General features: G+C 41.9%; 1 protein-coding gene across 2 annotated transcripts; it reads left to right on the top strand.

Moving 5' to 3' along the window:
- Positions 1–2,440: 2,440 nt before the first annotated feature.
- LOC146073981 (cocaine- and amphetamine-regulated transcript protein-like) lies at positions 2,441–15,319 on the top strand. 2 transcript variants are annotated; one of them, XM_083181621.1, is made up of 4 exons: positions 2,441–2,692; positions 5,505–5,588; positions 9,180–9,317; positions 14,887–15,319. In XM_083181621.1, the coding sequence occupies exons 1-3, from the start codon at positions 2,561–2,563 to the stop codon at positions 9,312–9,314; spliced, it is 351 nt and encodes a 116-aa protein (XP_083037747.1). In that variant the 5' UTR covers positions 2,441–2,560; the 3' UTR covers positions 9,315–9,317; positions 14,887–15,319. The 2 variants fall into 2 exon arrangements, with proteins under 2 accessions (XP_083037747.1, XP_083037756.1); XM_083181630.1 differs by lacking the exon at positions 9,180–9,317 and having other exon boundaries at positions 2,502–2,692.
- The last annotated feature ends 7,860 nt before the right edge of the window (positions 15,320–23,179 follow it).

Genomic DNA, 23,179 nt, shown 5'->3' with positions numbered 1-23,179 from the left:
GTTTAGATAATATGTTCAACCTTTTTTCGTGACCACTTATTTTATTATATTAAATGTTTGATACAGCATATATTATAGACAATCTAGTATATATTCAGTGTTGAAAAGGACTAATATAAACAAATATGCCCATTACTAGGTTCCTATACCACTTCCCTGGTCTAATGCACTTGCTACAATATTCTGCAGAGTGGGAGATTGTAGATTCTCCAGAAATCATGCATTTGTCCCTGAGTTGGCTGCAATTACATAGTTGAGAAGGAATTTGTGAGGGTGAGGGACAGTTTTCGCTTCTGTTTATCCACATATTTTATGATAGAAGCCACTAGCACTGGCTTTGCCTAATACATTGAACATAAATAATCTGAATTGGTTCTGGGCCACCAAACTAGAGCACCTCTGCAAGTTCTCTGAAGCACCCAAGGAAGCCGCGGCACACAGTTTGGGAACCGTTGCTGTATGCATATATCTGTACATCCAACCCCATGCCTTGAAACGGGATGCGGTCATTTGGTCTACTGCATTATGGTCGACAGTCATTAGGTCGAATCCATTAGGTCGACATGCTAAAAGGTCGACATGACTCTAGGTCGACATGGGAAAAGGTCGACATGATTCTAGTTCAAAAGGTCATTAGTTCGACAGGTCATTAGTTCGACAAGGTCATTAGTTCGACATTGTCTATGTCGACATTCACAAGGTCGACATGGAGTTTTTCACTGTTTTTTGAGCCAACATGTGCCGACAGGCGGTATTTCATGCCCTACCATCCACTAGGGCGTGGTGGGAGAATAAAATAGTGTGCCGAGCGTAGCGAGGCACCGTGCCCGACGCATCGCGAGCGCAGCGAGCGATGCGAGGGGATGCAGTGCACTTTAAACTGTGTCCATGTCGACTGTGTTGACATTCAGGTAAAAAAACAGTGAAAAACCCCATGTTGACCTTGTGAATGTCGACATAGACAATGTCGAACTAATGACCTTGTCGAACTAATGACCTGTCGAACTAATGACCTTTCGACCTAGAATCATGTCGACCTTTTCCCATGTCGACCTAGAGTCATGTCGACCTTTTAGCATGTCGACCTAATGGATTCGACCTAATGACTTTTGACCATAATGCAATAGACCAAATGATCCCAACCCCATACAATACATTGCTTAGCTATATACCGTGCTGGGTCCGGCTCCTCCTCCCGGCGTCTCGCTCACCTGGTGCGCTCTGTTCTCCCGTCACTTCCGGGTCTACCACGCTGTACACTGAGTGACCTCACATCACCGCGTCAACGTGTGTCCCCGATAGCGTCCGGTTGCCAGGCAACCAGGACGTGAGGTGACGCTGGAGAGTCGCCCGGACCTATACAAATACAAAAACCAAGACATAACAATAAATATAAAAAGCTCAGTCTTTGTACACACGGTTGTAAAAAACAATCAGCCTGTAGCCAGGCATTTTGCCGAGGCAAAACATAGCCTGGCTAATTTAAAGTATACAATAATTGATCATGTCCCGGCAGATAAGAGGGGTGGGGATCGTGCAAAGAGATTACTGCAGTTGGAGACATTCTGGATCCATAAATTGGGGACAGTGAGACCTAGAGGGCTGAATAAATATATCTCATTTAACATGTTTCTATAATGGCCGCAGTCTTGTTGTAATGTTCTTTATGTGGGTCCAATGTCACTTTTTATATTTATTGTTATGTCTTGGTTTTTGTATTTGTATAGGTCCGGGCGACTCTCCAGCGTCACCTCACGCCCTGGTTGCCTGGCAACCGGACGCTATCGGGGACGCACGTTGACGCGGTGATGTGAGGTCACTCAGTGTACAGCGTGGTAGACCCGGAAGCGACGGGAGAACAGAGCGCACCAGGTGAGCGAGACGCCGGGAGGAGGAGCCGGACCCAGCACGGTATATAGGTAAGCAATGTATTGTATGCATTTGGTTCTTGGATTTGACAAAGGAGTAATATCCGAAACGTTATCCGCATCCTCTGTGTTGTGTGGTTATTTGGAAGTCCGCGTGAGTGCCGCGAATCTACCCCCCTTATATATATATATATATATATATATATATATATAATTAATTTGTATACATGACTTTGGAAACTAATATTAATTTATTCATATAACTTTTCTATAGGGCATACACTGTGTTTTTATAAATCTTGAAAATCTTCTAACATAGGGGGGTTAAACATGCATGGCATTGAGTAATAGATTTTAATTATGTAATATTTACAAAATGTTCCACCTCTTCAGGCTCTCATGGGTATAACTGTTTGGCTCCTTAATAAATAATGTGCCATTTATTTTTCACATGTTTGCTGTAAAAGTCAATAGGTTAATAAGAAAACGTGAGCATCAAGAAGATGGGAGGTGTGTCAACAATAAACATTAACAATTCCATGTAGGGGTGTCGGCAAACAATAAACATTAACAAATACACATACAGTAGAGCTGTAATTACACTGGCATCCATTTAATAATCACAGTCAGGTATAAAAGTGCCGATCAGGACCACAGACAGTTCAGTAAGAGACATCCTCTGGATCAGCACCATGGTGAGCAGTCGGTTACTTCTCCTCTGTTGTTCCTTATCTCTATTAATGCTGGTAGCATGCAGCGAAGAGACAATCGGGGTCAGGTCAGTAGAAATATCCGACAACAACAGCCAGGAAGAGAAAGAGCTGGTGAGTACTGTACTTTAGGTATCCAAGAGATATTAAAAGATATGCAGAGATCTAAAACTAACATTTCATTTACAGTGTAAGTTGTGTGTATTGTGATTTGTCGTTGCTATCCTTTCTTATATTCCATTTCTTCCATTTTTTTTATTCTGTATTATTTTTTTTATGCTGCATTTGTAATTCTACATCTATTGTAAAGCACTGAAGTATACAGCATATGGATCCACTGGAGATGATTAATCAACATGTTTAATTATAAAGCGTATTATTATATTGTTATTTATAAGGCGCCACAAGTGGTACGCAGCACCGTACATACAGAACACATTAGAATAGTACTGGATGCACAGAACTAGACATAACAGCGAAAGAAGATCAAAAACAGAGCACAATTAACAATTAACAGCACAAATCTTAGTACACAATACAGCTGAGATATAGGGAAGTGAGTGAGAAGAGATGCAGGTATAGATTGTAGGTGAGTAAGAGTTGAAATGCAAGAAGGGTGTTAACAGGGGGGAAGAGGGCCCTGCTCTAAGGAGCTTACAATCTAGAAGGAGGGGGAGACAGACAGGTGACATGAGGTGTAGGTAAGGCGACTTGAGGCAAGAAGTGAGGAAGGCAGGGAGGGTCAGGACATGAGGCAGCAGGTAGAGAGAGTGGACAAAGTAGTCCTCACCCTCCCCCTATCCTCCTCTCCACCTGTACCCTTGACTCCTAACTGCCCTGCACTGTGGCCCATGCCACAACAGTAAATTATATCTTTATTCAAAATATGAAGCATGATATTTTACAGAAACCTTTCTGGCTAGATCTTTAGGCAGAATGTATGGTGTGATGGTTAGCATTACTGCCTTAGAGCATTGGGGTCATGGGTTTAATTCCCACAATGGCCCTAACTGTTAGCAGTGGGGTGAGGCACAGCCTTTCCTGTCATACTAATGTATATGCTGGAGTTTTGAATTTATAATGTATGTCAAAAATACAAAGAATATATATATAAAAAAAATCTTATTTTTATTATTGTATTAATTTTTATAGTCAAAACTCTGGAGTAAAAAGTCTATGGCCTCACCTGGCTACCTTTTCTGCACATCTCTTATCAAAACTCATTGAATCTCCAGCAGTCTATACTGGTGCACATGTGTATAATGCCGGCATGTACCCCAGGGCTCATATATTGTGTGCAAATCTGGCTCTGGTACTTGCCAGGGACTCCTGGGCCATTTACCTCACCGCACGTCCCTGACTGTTAGCATATTCTCCCCATGCATATGAATATCAGGAGCCAATGACCCTACCAGCATATTCTTGGATTGTCAGAGGAATTCCATGCAAGCACGGGGAGAATGTACAAACAGTTAGGACCTCATTGCTCTGAGGCAGTAATGCTAACCACTACACTGTGAATGCTGCTCGAAGAATACATAGAAATAGTGTCTTTTTTTTTCATTTGTGCAACTCCACTCCTTATTGTCAGTTCTTAACTTTGAGAGTTGATAATATGACATGTAAGCTGATATGTAGTTAAACACCTGAAGCAGTGAGGTCATCCGATTTAAGAATAACATGTATTTGTTTGTTTTCGGGTTGTGGTAGTAGGCAGATAATGGGGTAATTCAGACCTTCTCGCTATGCTGCGTATATTCGCTGCCTAGCGAACAGGTAAATGCCGCCCGCCGAACGCACTCCCAGCGTTTCTATGGACGCACCCACTGTTTTTTGTGGTCATGCCCATAAAACACTGGCCGGTCCCCTGCAGCCACCCCCTGTCTGCTCATCATGTAGCGAATGCCTCGAGTATAACTTGCCAAATACATTCACTGTGGGGGGTTAGTGCATGCGCATAGGTAACTATGCGGATGCGCAGACCCACACCATCTGGAACGAAACCAAATTCGAACCCGTCTACTGTATGTGCCTTGGATGCAGGAAGCCTGGAGGTTGCAAATCTATTGCTCATTCTGTTTCATAGAAGCTGCAGAGATACTTCTCCAGGGCAAGTTTTATTCGTATGCCTGAGATTTAGTGTATACTGTATAATAATAGAGTGTAACTGGGTGCTGGTGGAAAAAAAAGTGCTTATATTTGTTTCCATTGGAAAAGGGAAATGTATATTGGTAGTAGGCTCATTAAGAATATATCAATGAACATACTTGCCTACTTTTGGAAACTAGTTTCAGGGAGATTATAGTTGGTGATAGAATTTTGCACAGCGCCCCATTGAGGGAGCATGTCATGCTTCTCCCAAAGGGCATGTCTTGTTCCATATAGGGAGAGATTGTGAAAAGAGCTACATATGAAAGGAATCTGAAAGGAATCTTTTAAAATGACATATACAAATGTAGATGAGCCCAAAGCAGTTAGTAAGAGCTATTATACTTAAAGTGCTGGGAAATTGTACTGATGATTCAGTGTAAATGTATCTTTCTCTCATTCCCTATTTCCCCCAAAAAATGTAACTATGTAATGTGGGCTAGGTGCTATGAGGGAGATTGCTAGACTAATGAGGGAGAGAGGGAGATTGCTGCTATTTCAGGGAGTCTCCTGCAGAATGCAGGAGGGTAGGCAACTATGACAATGAATGAAAGAATACTTGTAACTGACACACAGTGAATGCAGCCATCAAGGAATGAACCATGAATTAGGACCCAGTGACTCATTAATATTGTCAATTGGCAAAAGCTACATATGGTTCAGACCAAAAAAAATGTACTCCCCCTATGTGCTAACAACAAGCGTTCTTAAAACATTTCACAAAAGTGTTTAATACATTTTAAAAACAATCCAATCTACCTTTGTGCTTATTTTGCAGATAGAGGCCTTACAGGAAGTGCTAGAGAAACTGAAAAGTAAAAGAATTCTCCCTCTGGACAAGAAGTTGGGATGGGTGCCTTCGGTAAGGTAAAGCTTGCTGAAAGAAACTGGCACAAATAGGCATCAGAGAGGGTTCTGGGATCAACACTTAGCAAGCACAGGTTGTCTATTTTTTAAAATTGTTTATTCACATAATTTTCCCATATTGCTTTCTAGAGCATACTGTCCCTGTTATACTGTAGGTTATTATACTGTATAAATTCCATGTGCCATTTGTACCATGTACAATGTGCCATTTGTAAGCAACATGTATGGAATTTTTGCATGGAATCTTGTTGAGTTTTGTAATACCCCTACTTATTATGTCACTGCCACTTTCATCATGCTCAGTGATTTACTTACCTCCCAACTGTCCCTGTTCTGCAGGACAGTCACGATTTTTGGTGACTGTGCTGCATCACACCCAGGGACGGCAGTGTCCCGTGGCGGAGGGGGCAGTTGGGAGTCTCCCTGTCGCAGCATGCGCACAGCATCTATTCACAGATGAGAGGAGAGGGGGCATGGCAAGGAGCTCTCTGAGTGCTGGCCATGTCACCACCCCCAGTGACAAAATGAGGTGTGACATTTCTGTTGAGCCACGCCCCCAACACATAAAGCCATGCCGCTTTTGTGATCATGCGTGGTAGGGATGCGCAGACTTCCCGATCCTGCAATGTTCAAAGATGGGAGGTATGGATTTATGATTACTGCATTATAACAATTTAGGAGGAAGAGAAAAAAACAGATATTAAGGGGGAAATTTACTAAATTTAGAGTTCTATTTTACGTGGGATGTTGCTATGGGCAACCAATCAGATACTATGGGCGAAATTTAATGGGATGCGAAAAAAAATAGCATTTTCCGAAAACGCACCACATCGCACTTTTTAAAATTGCATCTTTTGCAGCAACTTTGCATATTTAATGAGATGCAAATTTGTGGCAAAAGGTGCGATATGGTGCGATTTTTACTCATGAAAATGTGCGAATTTGAGGGAATGGCGTGGGTATCCCTCTCCTGAGCATAACCAGCCCCAGGCTCATTGTGCCGGTCCTGGTTCCAAAAATATGGGGGACAAAAAAAACTGGGGGTCCCCTGTATTTTGGAATCAGCACCAGGCTCAAACAGCCCATGTTGTCATGCCACAGCCGGTGGACTCTTTTTACATAAGGTTCCCCGGCCATATCATGCTGACCGTGGCTGGTCAGCCCTGGACGGGGTACCTGGGGGAGTGGGGACCCCCCCACTAAAGGGGTCCCCTTCCCCAGGCTTCACCAGTCCAGGACTGAAGCCCGGGGCTGTCACTGGTGTCCGTGGGCGTTGGACTCCAGCCTGATACGGTAAAATCACACAAAAAAATGTGCTTTTTACAGGCGATGTCCCAGCAGGCCTCCCCCGCATGCTAGGACTTGGTGAACCACAAGTCCCAGCATGCAGGGCATGCTTGGGCCTGTTGGAACTTGTAGTCCACTTGTTTAAAGAATGTTAAAAAAAAACACAGACCCTGAGAACAGTACAAGTTTATTACACACACACACACAATCATTTTACACTTATACTTACACCACCAGGCTCCAGCGCAGACAGCAGCGAGCTCCACTGCAGGCTCACCCCGCAGGCTTTCACAGCGCTATAGAAGCTGTTAGCGTGGTTGGCTCTATGCGTCTCCATGGGGATGCTTTCAGCCAATCAGACGCATAGAGACGCATACTGTAGCTCCATACTGTAGCTCCATGATTGGCTGAAAGTCCAGGCAATGTAAATCACATTGCCTCGACCACACTGATTTTTTTTATTTTTCTGCAAAATTGAATGAGACATTGCACCCAATGCAACTCATCTGTGACCTGTCTTCCAGTCTATGCTAACCACATCTAGTTACATCTTAATATTCACTGGCATCCTTTCTGTTTTTCATTCATAATAGTGCTGACCGTTAATGTGGTTTACTATTGATAATCAAAGTGGTTTATCACCAGTAGAAAATCATTGATGGTTAGGCTATGCACAATAGCAGATGCACATGTGAATAGCGTGGTTAGCAGTCCCCACCGGGGTTCATTAATCGATGGTGAAACTACTCACCATAGTCAGACCATCAATGGTTTATAACCATGGATTGTCATTGACCACCCCTAATTCATAATCTTCACAATCACCACCACATGCAAACTCCTTGCATATTGTAGCTATGTCACTAGACATCCAAAATCAGGGAATTTAATAATGCATTAAAAAGACTAAAGGACGATTATATAAATTTTAACTATTACTATATTGGATCTTTGGCATAAAGTTGGTCTATCACATATCAGGAAGAAAACAGGAAATTTTAATGCAAGGTTTCTTCCAACCAACACATATCGAAAAGTAAAATACATGGGGGCAGACGATATATTTATCTAACAGTTTATAACATAATTGCCTAAACACCCGGAGTGGCCGTGAAGCTCTCGAAAATGGGGTGGTGCTCCTGGCCCCCTGAAAAGGTGGGCAAGAATTTAACTTTCATCCCCAGCCTCCTGCACCCTCCCCCCCCCCCCATTTGTCGCCCACAACAGAGTACAAGTGCGTGGTCAATGATGTGAATCATACTAAATTGCATTACCATAGCCCTGCCCCCTGCTCTCAGTACCTGATTTTTAATAGCACTGTTTGGCTGGGGGCGGAGCAATAATTATGCGATGATTATGTCCAGAGGTGGATTTTCTACAAGTCAACCTAGGCGCCTGCCTAGGGCCCAACAGGTCCCAAGGGCCCCATAAAAAATCCTGCCCATCACAAACATTCCCAGAGGAGCATTGTGCAACTACCGCTTAACATCACATGGACCTGCCCACACTTCCAAATGACCTAAAGCCTGATTCAGATTTGTACAAATGGAGCTACCGCCAGCCAGCCTGCCCGCTAGATCTCATTAGCTGGCCGGTGATTCGCGAGCGTCTCACCCACTCCAGCATCCCCGTCAGCAAGGCGGCGGGGATAGGGTGCTTCCCTGCCCATCTCTGCTTAAAGAAGACAGGCAGGGAGTAGGCAGCTGCGGGAGATGGCTGCAGGGGCTTCTGACAGAATGGGGCACGCTCTAATGAGAGTGGCTCCATCTGTATGCAATGCTGATGTTCTCACAGCTGAGCATTTATTGGTAGACTGCGCACATGCTGCGGTACTCAATCAATGCCACCTGCAATCAGTAGCAAAAAAATAATGCTATGGATGGTTGAGTGAGGAGGGCCCAAATTGGTATCTTGCCTAGGATACAATGAGGTCTAAATCCACCTCTGGTGATGGCATGCCCCCAGACAGCCCACCTTCCCACTGGCCACGCACCTATGCCCCTACCACGCTGCCCCTCCCAGAGCAGCAAAGTAAGTAAATATGGTTCATAACTGATTTCAGCATGGCAACAAAAAAACACCTGCTAAGCTAACAAATTACTTTCACTTTAGAATATGTAGAGTAGATACACACAGTTTCCTCTTCGGGTTTTAGTTTTCTATTAACTTCTCAAATACACTCTCAAAGGAATTATTTATACTGTGTGTTTGATATAAAAAAGTACTTAAGAAATTATCTTTAAATTCAGTTTTCTTAGTCTATCATGTCAGAAACCATCTCTCCTTTTTAAATCTCTAGAATTCCCCTGAATTGAACTTCTCTTACTTGTATAAAATGCCGCAGGACTCTGTGTATGACTACAGCTGCCAGCAGAAGAGATGGAAAAAAATAAAAATCTTAATAACTAAAGAAAACTGGCATACATGGTTATAAATGGTATAAGTAGCCTTTTACTTGAAAGTATTATCCTTATGAACCATTATCCTTAAGACCAGTGTTTTCCAGAGTCTGCACCCTAATAGTACAAATTTTCATGATTGAGCAAAGGGGACTTAATTAGTACCTCAGTCATTTTAATTTTACCATCTGCGCTCAACCATGGTTAGCCCTAAAACTGGACTGTAATGGTGTCTTGAGGACAGTGTTTGGAAACCACTAAATGCTATTTCACATTAACAGACATTCAGTAATACTACTTTTTTTTTTTTTTTTTTTTTATTTGTTTATTGAAGTTTTGTAATCATTCAATACAGACATATTTTAAGGTAGCATAAAGAATACAAACATAAGCATTAAGATATACTGTATGTGAGTGATTCAACAATAAAATGAAAAATCTATTTCAAAGTAACGATATAAAACTCCAATGTGGCATTTAGCTGCACTAAGTATATGATTAATTGATTTTTGGAATTGCAGTGTAATATGAGGGATAGACCGAATAACATGGACTTTTTGTATTTAGAGAATATGCTGGAATTTTTAGAAGACACTAGACATATCTGCATATGATAGTTTTCAATGTGTTTTTTAAATAGTATTACTGAATGTCAGCTTATCTGAATTTTGTATAATTGAAATGCTTCTAATTTGTATTCAATGACTTCTCATTAATAAAATTTATTCACATCGAACAAAGAAAATAATATAGAAGAGGGCATAGAAACATCTGTGATAGATTTAATCAGAGTGTGGAACAAACAAGAAGACCACCAAACATGCAGAAAGGCTTCCAATTGGCCACATTGTCTCCAACATAGATTAGAGGTTGAAGGATAGATAGCATGAAGTTTAATGGGGACAAAGTACCATCAAAAGTATAATTTCTATTGATTTTCTTTAATACGGGAAGCAATAGAACTTTTTGTGACAGCTTGTTCATTTGGTGTTTACTGACAGGGACTTAGGGTCTCGCCTGTCTCTCTCTCCCATGCCAGTTCATGAGGTTCTTTGGGTGCTTTAGGAAAGCAAAATACAGAACTGCTGACACACTCCAGCCACATGAGGTCTAGCATTGTCTTGCATTATTAGGAACCAAGGGCCAACTGCACCAGCATATGGTCTCACAAGGGGTCTGAGGATCTCATTCAGTACCCTAATGGCAGTCAGGCTACCTCTGGCGAGCACATGAAGGCCTCTGCGGCCCCCCAAAGAGATGCCACCCCACACCATTACTAACCCACTGCCAAACCAGTCATGCTGGAGGAAGTTGCAGGCAGCAGAACGCTCTCCTTGGCGTCTCCAGACTCTGTCACATGTGCTCAGTGTGAAACTGCTTTCATCTATGAAGAGCACAGGGAGCCAGTGGCGAATTTGCCAATCTTGGTCTTCTCTGTCAAATGCCAAACATCCTGCACAGTGTTGGGCTGTAAGCACAACCCCCACATGTCGACGCCAGGCCCTCATACCACCCTCATGGAGTCTGTTTCTGACCGTTTGAGTAGACACATGCACATTTGTGGCCTGCTTGAGGTCAGTTTGCAGGGCTCTGGCAGTGCTCCTCCTGTTCCTCCTTGCACAAAGGCGGAGGTAGCGGTCCTGCTGCTGGGTTGTTGCCCTCCTACAGCCTCCACCACATCTCCTGGTGTACTGGCCTGTCTCCTGGTAGTGCCTCCATGCTCTGGACACTACGCTGGCAGACACAGCAAACCTATTTGCCACAGCTTGCATTGATGTGCCATCCTGAATGAGCTGCACTACCTGAGCAATTTGTGTGGGTTGTAGACTTTGTCCCATCCTACCACTAGAGTGAAAGCACCGTGAAAGTGACCAAAACATCAGCCAGAAAGCATAGGAGCTGAGAAGTGGTCTGTGGTCACCACCTGCTGAACAACTCATTTATTGGGGGTGTCTTGCTAATTGCCTATAATTTCCACCTGTTGTCTATTCCATTTGCACAACAGCATGCGGAATTGATTGTCAATCAGTGATGCTTCCTAAGTGGACATTTTGATTTCACAGAAGTGTGATTGACTTGGAGTTACTTTATGTTGTTTAAGTGCTCCCTTTATTTTTTTGAGCAGTATATATATCTATATAGATATCTCTCTCTCTCTCTCTCTCTCTCTCTCTCTCTCTCTCTCTCTCTCTCTCTATATATATATATATATATATATATATATATATATATATATATATATATATACAGATGGAGCACCTCTTATTCAGTGTCGGGAATCGCCAGAATGCCCCTGCTAGCATTCGCTGGCTGAGTCTGTATCTGTAGTATTTTGTAATTTTTTTGATGGGGTATTTATGTAAATTTTTATGGGTAGAAGTCACTCCAGGAACCCAAGTACTCAGTTAGGCATCCCAGACAATTTGTCATTCGTCTGTGACATTTCCACCGAAATCCATCTAGTGGAACATGCTCCCCGGGTCAAAGGTCTGCCCGGCGTACACCAACTTAACATCAGACAGAGGTCTTGGCCATTCCAAAAGTCATCCCAGACCATTTTCCATCCCTCTCTGAACTTCTGAAGCTTTCCTCACTGAAGTTCTGATCCAAATCCATTCAGCAGAAGGCCCTTAACATGCTTCCCATGCCCAGCATACACCTCTCTGTGGTTGACAAATAACAGACAATAAATATATAAGAGACTAGGGGCCTTATTTTGGTTCATTCTTTCTGACAAAATCCTTCTTAGATGGACAAAACGATGTGCACTGCAGGGGGGGCAGATGTAACATGTGCAGAGAGAATTAGATTTGGGTGAGTAATTTTGTTTCTGTGCAGGGAAAATACTGACTGCTTTATTTTTACACTGCAATATAGATCTCACTTTGAAGTAAAACCCCACCCAAATCTAATTCTCTCTGCACATGTTACATCTGCCCCACCTGCAGTGCACATGGTTTTGCCCATCTAAGAAGGATTTTGTCAGAAAGAATGAACCAAAATAAGGCCCTAGCTGTGGTACTCGGCATTGCTCAAGTTTGGTTGTGCAATTAGCATTACTTGAACTTTACCCTTCTCTTGTTAAGCTTTGTCAGTATTTCAAGAATTATAGCTGTATTTGCCATCTTCTGTGGACCTTTGTACGGGTTATTTATATTATCCTCTCAATAAAATTGTTTTTTTTTTTTTTTAAAAAGGGACTTACATAGCTCACAGTGGACCTGATTCTGAGTTGGGGGTCAAGCAAAAAAAGAGAAAGTAACATTACACCTACACAAGCCATGTTGTAATGGAAGTGGTGCAAATATTATTTAAGTTTGCATGCAGGGTAAACACTGGCTGCTTTTGCATGTAGTCCACAATTGTGGGCAGCTTTATTTTTACACTGCAATTTAGATCTGATTTTGGATACCCCACCTGCATTATGACATGGCTTTATCATGGTGCACAAATACTTTCTCTGATTTGCTTTACTCCCACAGTGTGCCTAGCTATGTGCTTCTTTCCCAGAAGTACAACATTGAACTACAAAGCATGACATTTACAATTTTTTTGTCATGAAGTTTGTGTGATATGTCTCATTGTTTTATGTATTTGTAAAATAGTGCTTTTTATGGGTATGCCTTTCCTTTAATCATTTATAATTATTTTGAGTGTGGTGATATTCTAGAAGCATCCCTGTAGATAGCAGCTGCTCTTAATTGTGCCATCATCTAAGATTTTTCAATAACTTTTTTTTTAACCTACTAAGAAAAACAGGAAAAAAATATTGTTTTTAATATATTTTTTTATTTGACCATGGAATATAGAAGGGGAGGTTTATCAAAGCATTGAGAAAGATAAACTACTGATCAGACAGCTCCCAGCGGTCATATTCCATGCTGTGGGAGTCTATATACTATGCCTTTGCGAGAGATAAGTGGATGGAGCTACAATATCAGCCAATTAACCCCTGACTCTTGTTACGGACTTCCTGTTTAAGAAATCACAGTCAAGAACTAGTTGGTTTGTTTGTACTTTGTGGTCTATTTACTAAGCTATGATGAGATAAAATACCAGCCAATCAGCTCCTAACTGACACATTACAGTCTGTAGTCAGACACTAAGAACCACTCAGCGGTACACCACCAGTATTTATTATAATCTGGGACAGCGAATCCAGCCTTTCTGCAGGATCTCACTTCCCGTCACCTCAGGACGTCATCACAATGTCAAAAGAAAAAAGTTTTTCTAAAAACTATTCATATATCTTCTAAAGCCCAGGAAACTCGAGTCCATCACCCCTGAAGAAGTCGTGCAACGACGAAACGCGTTGGGTCTCGACTCACCTGATATTCTTGTACTAAAAATGTACAATCAATGCTGTAAATTGTGTCTGACATCGACCACACCATTTATGTTTTAATAAAGCCATTTTACAAACTGTAAAAGTCTGTACCTTACTGTTGCACTAATACACTAAGGTGGAGGTTTCTTTAATAGCGCTCTCTATATCTTTTTCTCGTGCACATTACAGTCTGTGTTTAAAAAAAATGACAGTTTAGAGCTGGTAGGCTGGTACTTTATCTCCGTCCACTTTATCTCTGGTGCAAGAGATCACACTTACTAGACATCGCAAATTCCCCATCGCCACCCAGTTACACCACATTCTACTGCAAGAGGATATGTGACTGGATGTGCTCAACTTCTGAAGCATGTGCACAATAAAAACACAGGATAATACCCATTTTTCACTAGCCTAAATATCCCGGGATTTTGCATGGGAGCTCGCAAAACCCGGGATTTTAGTACATCACGTCTCCTAGCATGGCTTGCTATGCTCACCATGATTTGGGCGCGGTGCCTCACTACGCTTGGCACACTATTATATTCTCCACCCATGCCCTAGTGCAGGGGTGCTCAAACTATTTTGCTCTAGGACCCCATCAGACAATACAAATGATTACAGGACCCCGGCAGGTTACTACTGAATTGCCACCACATGTGTGGTCATTGAAGTGAAGTGATCGCTATTGTGACAGGGAGGCAGTAGGTAGTGGGGGGGATGGAAGAGGGAAGATGTGGGTGTTTATTTAATGAGTTATACCCTGTCCCCCCTCCACAGATACATTTGCCTGATGGTCAGCAACATAGTCGTGACCCCATGCTGAGGTGGTCGGGACCCACAGTTTGAGAACCGCTGCCCTAGTGGATGGTAGAGCATGAAATACGCCTGTCGGCACATGCCAGTTGAAGAAAAAGAGAAAAACCCATGTTGACCTTTTGAGTGTCGACCTTCTCAAAGTCGACCAAATGCTTGTGTCGACCTAATGAAACTGTCAACCTTAAACAGTGTTGAACTTTTTCATGTGTCAACCTTCAGTGGTCGACCAAATGCATGTCGACCTAGTGGCCGTATACCAGCCCCAGTGTATGTTCACTAATTGATAGGTGCTAGATTCACTAGTAGATACTGTACAAATAAAATCTGAGTAATAAGGATTATGGGGGTGGGTGGTCATTTGTATGGGATAGCCCTTTCACACTGGGGATCATACTGTATTTAGGCACTGTCTCCGTATTTTAGGACTAATGGGTGTTTTGTGCTTGTCTTTCCACTCTCTGCAGTGTGATGCCGGTGAGCAATGTGCAGTAAGAAAAGGCGCACGTATTGGGAAGCTATGTAACTGTCCCAGAGGGACTGCTTGTAATTTCTACATCCTCAAATGCTTGTAAGCAGAAGCAATGACTGAGGTGGAAAGCCAGATGTTGATATCAGAAGAGAAGAGATGAAGCAAGCGGCGGAGATATATTGACCTATTTGTGTTCCCTTCATCACTCCACCCTTTTCATGTATTTAAATAAAGAATAGAGACTATATATATAACTTATTAAACATCAGTGGGTTTCAATTCATACGTAACAACAGCACTAATGTCTCTCCCCAGCTGTGAGTTCCTACAAATGACATACCTCTTCTGTATGTATATTTGGGCTGTGCATGGGTTTCCGTCTGATGTGGGGATGCTACATATGGAATAATATGAAAGTATGTCTTGTTTCTGCTCATATACCTTTTTAAAATAAACATGAGTACTGTATCCCATTTCAGAGTGAGACTATGTGGTATTATTGTTTGGTATACCTCTTATCAACACAGAAATAGAAATAAAACAGAAATACTAAAACGTTTTGTAATACCCATAAGTCCATTTTACGTTAGAATCTTGTGGTTCTCAGTGCTGTACATGCTCCATAGCCAAGTGTACAGATCTGTAAGCAATTCCAAAATGTATGCACCTCAGTTACATCTCCTCCTGCATAACTGAGCAGTAATGGCATTCCCATGTAGGCTAAGTTAAGTAAGGTTGTTTCAAGGGGTTGGGATCATTTGGTCTATTGCATTATGGTCGAAAGTCATTAGGTCGAATCCATTAGGTCGACATGCTAAAAGGTCGACATGACTCTAGGTCGACATGGGAAAAGGTCGACATGATTCTAGGTCGAAAGGTCATTAGTTCGACAGGTCATTAGTTCGACAAGGTCATTAGTTCGACATTGTCTATGTCGACATTCACAAGGTCAACATGGGGTTTTTCACTGTTTTTTTACCTGAATGTCAACACAGTCGACATGGACACAGTTTAAAGTGCACTGCATCCCCTCGCATCGCTCGCTGCGCTCGCTATGCGTCGGGCACGGTGCCTCGCTACGCTCGGCACACTATTTTATTCTCCCACCACGCCCTAGTGGATGGTAGGGCATGAAATACCGCCTGTCGGCACATGTTGGCTCAAAAAACAGTGAAAAACTCCATGTCGACCTTGTGAATGTCGACATAGACAATGTCGAACTAATGACCTTGTCGAACTAATGACCTGTCGAACTAATGACCTTTTGAACTAGAATCATGTCGACCTTTTCCCATGTCGACCTAGAGTCATGTCGACCTTTTAGCATGTCGACCTAATGGATTCGACCTAATGACTGTCGACCATAATGCAGTAGACCAAATGACCGCATCCCATTGTATGCATTTGGTTCTTGGATTTGACAAAGGAGTAATATCCGAAACGTTATCCGCATCCTCTGTGTTGTGTGGTTATTTGGAAGTCCGCGTGAGTGCCGCGAATCTACCCCCCTTGTTCTACCTACCTACGTGTCTGCACCCCGGCTGAAGATTCATAGATTATTGCAGAGTGCCGGTTCCCTGGTCTCTCTCTCTCTCTCTCTCTCGCTCTCTCTCTCTCTCTATATATATATATATATATATATATATATATATATATATATATATATATATATATATATATATAGTCCTTACCTAGGGGATCTGTGATTGATGTTTTGCTGATCGAGTGCCACCTCTACGCTGTCTCTCTCTATATATATATATATATATATATATATATATATATATTATATATATCTAGAAGTAGAAGATCCGGCACACTTTTCATGCAATGGAAATTGCTGTAGTGCCTTCCTGATAGATAGACTTGTAAGTCTGACAACGGGGGTAACCCCGAAACTGGTGGTTGATTAACAGACATTTTACTTACAAGTCTGCAGAGTTTGGGGACCCGGTCCAAATGGGGGACCAACCGGTCCAAAGACATTTTTTGGAGGCGGGACATTCTCTAGATTTCCTCAAATATTTTATTAACTCCTTATGCTTTTTCACTGTATATTGTTTTATATGTATGTATTTTTATTTTGTTTTGAAGCCTTTAAGTGTCAGAGTAAATTTTGCCTTATCTCTGTTTAGTGGCCAGTGTCCTGACACGCCACAGAGGGAGGATGCTGGGTGGAACTCGAAAATGGGTGCCTTTGAAACGCATCAATGATGCAGACGGACCCCCTGCGTACCGCGACCGGAAGTTTGGGTGTGGCGCTATTCCAGTAGCGGAGGGTGTGGCGGCTGCTGGACACTACATGTATTTATACTGGTGATTTTGGGGATGTTCTGTTGGTTCAAACTGCTGTATCTGTATTATTGAATTGTACCCTGAGGACGGGGCACAGTCCCCGAATGTACTCATTATTTCAATATAACTATGCTGCTTTAAAAATTAGTTTTGGAATGCTTTCTTTCTGGACTTCTATATTTATTTGCTGAAACACTGCAATCTGCTGGCAGCTAATGAAACTGCATCTCTTTCTCACATACAGAAACACAGAGGCAATCACACATACAGAAACACACAGAGACCAGCTTTCAAAGCTTTTGCTTTGAGCGGGCTTAGCTTGTATATATATATATATATATATATATATATATATATATATATATAGGAATAGAGGATAAACTGCACACACATACTTAATTCGGCTCCTGAGTGCCCGGCACAGATATGTTGAATTTGTAGACTTACAAACTGATAGCCAGCAACATCAGATAAATGCAAAAAGATTTTATGGCATATTTTTAAAGTGCAAGAGTGACAATGTACAAAAAGAGATCCGGTACATGCAAGTAAAGTGCAATCAAAAAATACTTAGCAGCATAGTGAAAGACCGGTACATCTCCAATGAGGTCATGGCACGACAGCCGTTTCGGTGCAACCAAGCACCTTAATCATGTGCTACTGACCTAAAGACAAACCACAGGTATATATACCATAAAGGCAATGGCGTGATTGGCTAGGCGGACACACACCCACGTGCGCCGCGCGTCACTAACAATAGGACGGATCCCAGCTGTATCAAAAAACCGGAAGTGTCACAGACGTATTTCCGGTATAGCGTCATGACATCATCCCGTCAGAGGGCACGATCTGCGTCAGCCGACGCTAGATCACATGTGTCCCATCGACACGGAAGGTTGGCATGGCAACAAATTAAAGGGGTAGTGGCCGGACTTATATAATATCAAAGTTAAACAGAGCCATATACGGCGCCGGACCAATCCACATATTAAAGAAGTATTAGGGATCGCCAAGTAGATGATATTGCCATTCATGGTATATACATATAGTGTGTGAAAACACATAAACAAGACAGAGACAGACATAGAGACAAGGCAAAAAGAAGAAATGAAGAATAAACAGTAATACAGCTACGCAAATACACTGCATACAATAAATTCAAAAAATCATGATACATAATATAGTTTAAATATAATTTAAACACAGCCAACCACCATTAGTAATGGCGGTTGGCTGTGTTTAAATTATATTTAAACTATATTATGTATCATGATTTTTTGAATTTATTGTATGCAGTGTATTTGCGTAGCTGTATTACTGTTTATTCTTCATTTCTTCTTTTTGCCTTGTCTCTATGTCTGTCTCTGTCTTGTTTATGTGTTTTCACACACTATATGTATATACCATGAATGGCAATATCATCTACTTGGCGATCCCTAATACTTCTTTAATATGTGGATTGGTCCGGCGCCGTATATGGCTCTGTTTAACTTTGATATTATATAAGTCCGGCCACTACCCCTTTAATTTGTTGCCATGCCAACCTTCCGTGTCGATGGGACACATGTGATCTAGCGTCGGCTGACGCAGATCGTGCCCTCTGACGGGATGATGTCATGACGCTATACCGGAAATACGTCTGTGACACTTCCGGTTTTTTGATACAGCTGGGATCCGTCCTATTGTTAGTGACGCGCGGCGCACGTGGGTGTGTGTCCGCCTAGCCAATCACGCCATTGCCTTTATGGTATATATACCTGTGGTTTGTCTTTAGGTCAGTAGCACATGATTAAGGTGCTTGGTTGCACCGAAACGGCTGTCGTGCCATGACCTCATTGGAGATGTACCGGTCTTTCACTATGCTGCTAAGTATTTTTTGATTGCACTTTACTTGCATGTACCGGATCTCTTTTTGTACATTGTCACTCTTGCACTTTAAAAATATGCCATAAAATCTTTTTGCATTTATCTGATGTTGCTGGCTATAAGTTTGTAAGTCTATATATATATATATATATATATATATATATATATATATATATATATATATATATATATATGAAGACAAGAAAAGGGTATAGAGGTGCGCTGATAGTTTCACAGATTGTGTGAGCACACGAATATGTAATGACAGATTTTAAAAAAAAAAATTATTTCATAAAATGACATAAAACATACTTAATCATGGATCTAGTAGGATAAATTTCATGTGTGACACACAATTTCCAACAGATTGTGATTATGATACAATAAAATTTCTTAATTTCCAGTTGAAGAACCCTTTATTCTGAAAGACCCTACGCGTTTCGTCCCGGTGGGACTTCTTCAGGGGTGTAAGGGTATCAATCGACAGGTGAGTTCAAATAAACCGGTTGGATGGAAAAAAGGGAAATCTGTGCCCTGACCGGAGTGGATACTGTCAAGGTATCAAAGATCCAGAATAAAAACATAAGCCAACTGCTGTAGGTGTCTATGATCTAAATTCAGTGCTCCTCAATACCGTAGATAAAGAACACGGTGAGGTTTCTCCTCTGGAAGGATGAGTGTGTCTCAGCAGTCAGAAGGCGAATGTATATATATATATATAACAAATGGGGTGCCCCCTCCTTCCTGCGCTTATGTAGTGAGAGCAGCACCTATGAAGGGTCCTCTGTTAGACAAGACCCAAATAATAGAAATGGAAAAAGAGGGGAGTTTCAGAGGGCGCTAATTTGCAATCAACAAATTCAGATAGAAATTTGACGTTTAATATAAAATGTACAGAAATAAAAAACCCATATCAGGGTATGACAAATATACAGAAGGTGAACAAATACAGATAAATGCTGCTCAGTTCAGAATCTTGAGCAAAACAGGTAGCCCAATGCGTTTCGTCATGTCATGACTTCATCAGGGGCAGACATTGCAACCGGCAGTAACTATGGCCCTTATTCTGATCGGTGCGGAAATTCCCGCATGCGGACGGACCGCCGATGTTGATCGTCTGCGCATGTGCAGAGGTCACTCTGCGCATGTGCAGGCGATTTCGCCGCACGGATTCTTTATACGCCGCACAGGGGGCGTAGAGGGGCGTGAGGGGCTACTTAGCCTCATTACCCTATGCATACGCCCCGCGTTTCATGGGCGTTCCCATGCAAACGCGGGGCGTATGCATGGTAATGAGGCCGTGACGCGTGGGTACGGGGCGGGCATCTGACATCGCCGGATGTCAGCTGCCCGCCCCCATACATGATTTCACACGGACAAGTGTCCGTGTGGTCTTGTGTTGCGGGACCTGGTGGAGCGTGCGGCCCTGCATTCGATGTTCGGCGACCATCGAATGCAGGGGCTGCTCCCAAGACGGAGGAGGCGTATCCCCGTCCAATTTCATGCGGATCGCCACATATCCGCATACGGACGGCAGGTGGCGATCCGTATGGAAGGCGGGGATTCGCCTGCACGGTTGCGGCCGCATATTCTGATCGGGCCGCACCGATCAGAATAAGGGCCTATGTGTGTTCGATACAAAAAGTATCTGGAGACGGGTATTTCTGTCCGGTATGTTTCCAATAATCGGAAAAGACAAGCAATGATCCTTAAATAGCATAAGATTCAAAGGTTTTGCAGGATGAACAGTATCATCAAAATTTCCAAGGAGATTTCCAAGGAGATCTGAAGCAATAACATGCAGCAGGGGTTCGCCAGAGTGCATGATATTGCTTCAGATCTCCTTGGAAATTTTGATGATACTGTTCATCCTGCAAAACCTTTGAATCTTATGCTATTTAAGGATCATTGCTTGTCTTTTCCGATTATTGGAAACATACCGGACAGAAATACCCGTCTCCAGATACTTTTTGTATAGAACACACATAGTTACTGCCAGTTGCAATGTCTGCCCCTGATGAAGTCATGACATGACGAAACGCGTTGGGCTATCTGTTTTATAAAGATTCTGAACTAAGCAGCATTTATCTGTATTTGTTCACCTTCTGTATATTTGTCATACCCTGATATGGGTTTTTTATTTCTGTACATTTTACAAATACATGTACAAATTTCTATCTGAATTTGTTGATTGCAAATTCCCCTCTTTTTCTATATATATATATATATATATATATATATATATACACATATATATATATATATATATATATATATATATATATATATATATATATATATATATAGGTTGTGGCTGAGGACGGGATTAACCTCCCGAAACGTTCCCAGCATGACCTTTTTAAATACACGTTTTTGCATCTGTACTTAGTCTCCTGAGTGCCGTTTTTTCCCCTCCGTGGGAATTGGACCTCTATACAGTATATACATATACGACACACACACCTACCAGCCAGAAGTACTAACACAACTGCCCAATATTGTGAAGGTCCCACTAATTTTTCAAAACAGAGATTTTTGATACATGGACTTCACACTTCCCCCGAAGGTTTCAGCACCATAATTTTAGCAGCAGATCCTTTAACTCGTATTAGGTTCAAGGAGGGGTCTCCATGGAATACACAGCCTCCATAACATGGACTTGTTTTTGCAGCACATCTTACATGATGCTTCATCCAATTGCGAAGTAGGGAGTGTGTAAGCCAAGTTAACACCCTGAACTCATACACATTTTCTGATACAGATGTGAACGGCAACCATACACGCATGCAGGGGTGGGGTGTGTATAGGGGATCTGTACAGGTACATGTGTTCTGTCATCTGTATATGTACAGACATAGTCAGGGGTTATTAATGACAAGTGCAATGCTTGCACCATTGGTCGTGTTCCTCAAACCATTTCTGAAGAATCTTTGCAGTATCCTTTACCCTACTGAAAGATACCATTGCCATAAGGGAATATAATTGCCATGAAGAGGTGTACTTGCAACAATGTTTAGGTAATTGGTACTTATCGAAGTAACATCCATATGAATGGCAGGACCAAAGGTCTCCCGGCATAACATTGCCAAGAGCCTGACACTTCCACCACCACTTTACTTCTTCCGATGCCACCTCATCCCCAGGTAAATGATGCTCACACACCAAGCCATTCTAATGAAAAAGAAGATGTGATTCACTAGACCAGGTCACCTTCTTCCTTTGTTTCATGTTCCAGGTCTGATGGTCATGTACCCATTGTACATGCTTTTGGCAGTGAACAGAGGTCAGCATGTACACTTGTATTGGTCTATGTCTATACACCTCCATACGCAGCGAGCTGCAATGCACTGAGAGATCTGGCACTTTTCTATCACATCATTTTTTTTTATCAGATTGCAGATCTTGGAAACAACAGCACCCTCCAACACCCCATAAGCTTCTCTATCATAGCTGGTTCATAACCAAAATGGAGTACATAATGAGTCTTCAAAATAACACGGTGGGCAAGTTCACTGCAGTATGGTCACCATGGTATAAAACTCATGTGACTCCTCCCGGTCTCTCTTGACCAGTTACTCCCACTATTTGATCCTCCTGCAATTCTTTTTATCTCCTATTTTACACAGTTATAGTTTTTTGTGGATTTTTCACCATTATCTCCCCCCGCTCACTTCCCACTTTTTTTGTTGTTGATATATTCTTTTACATCCTACCTTCAACTATCAGTTTTGTATTTCATTACCCACATTCCCTCTATTCCTTCTTTTTCTCTCTTCTCCTATCCCCACCACCTATATAGATTTTTGGAGATCTTTCAAAACTATTTGTTTTCAGTTGTGCATTGTATAGATTGATTTACTAGGCCCTGTTATATATATGTGTGTGTATATATATATATATATATATATATATATATATATATCCTGACAAAAGTGCCAATAAAGGAGCACTGAAACATTGATTCACATTTACAAACACTGTACTGTGGTTCTTCTTCTAAGTAACCAAGTGCCGCACCTACATATCTATTACTGCTTCATGTAAGCTGTGAGGGCACCGTTGCCGTTATTTCTACATCAGCTTGGAGTGCTGGTCCTACCAATAAATGTATATATAAATATATATAT

Source organism: Crinia signifera, chromosome 1 (assembly GCF_055691185.1).
Source record: "Crinia signifera chromosome 1, ASM5569118v1, whole genome shotgun sequence".
Classification (NCBI taxonomy): domain Eukaryota; kingdom Metazoa; phylum Chordata; class Amphibia; order Anura; family Myobatrachidae; genus Crinia; species Crinia signifera.
This window is presented reverse-complemented; position numbering and strand designations above follow the sequence as displayed.

Coding starts and splice junctions, on each gene's coding strand:
- LOC146073981 (XM_083181621.1), top strand. CDS start 2,561: ATGGTGAGCAGTCGGTTACTTCTCCTCTGTTGTTCCTTATCTCTATTA. Junction 2,693..5,504: donor GCCAGGAAGAGAAAGAGCTG/GTGAGTACTGTA, acceptor CTTATTTTGCAG/ATAGAGGCCTTACAGGAAGT. Junction 5,589..9,179: donor AGTTGGGATGGGTGCCTTCG/GTAAGGTAAAGC, acceptor TTAAATCTCTAG/AATTCCCCTGAATTGAACTT.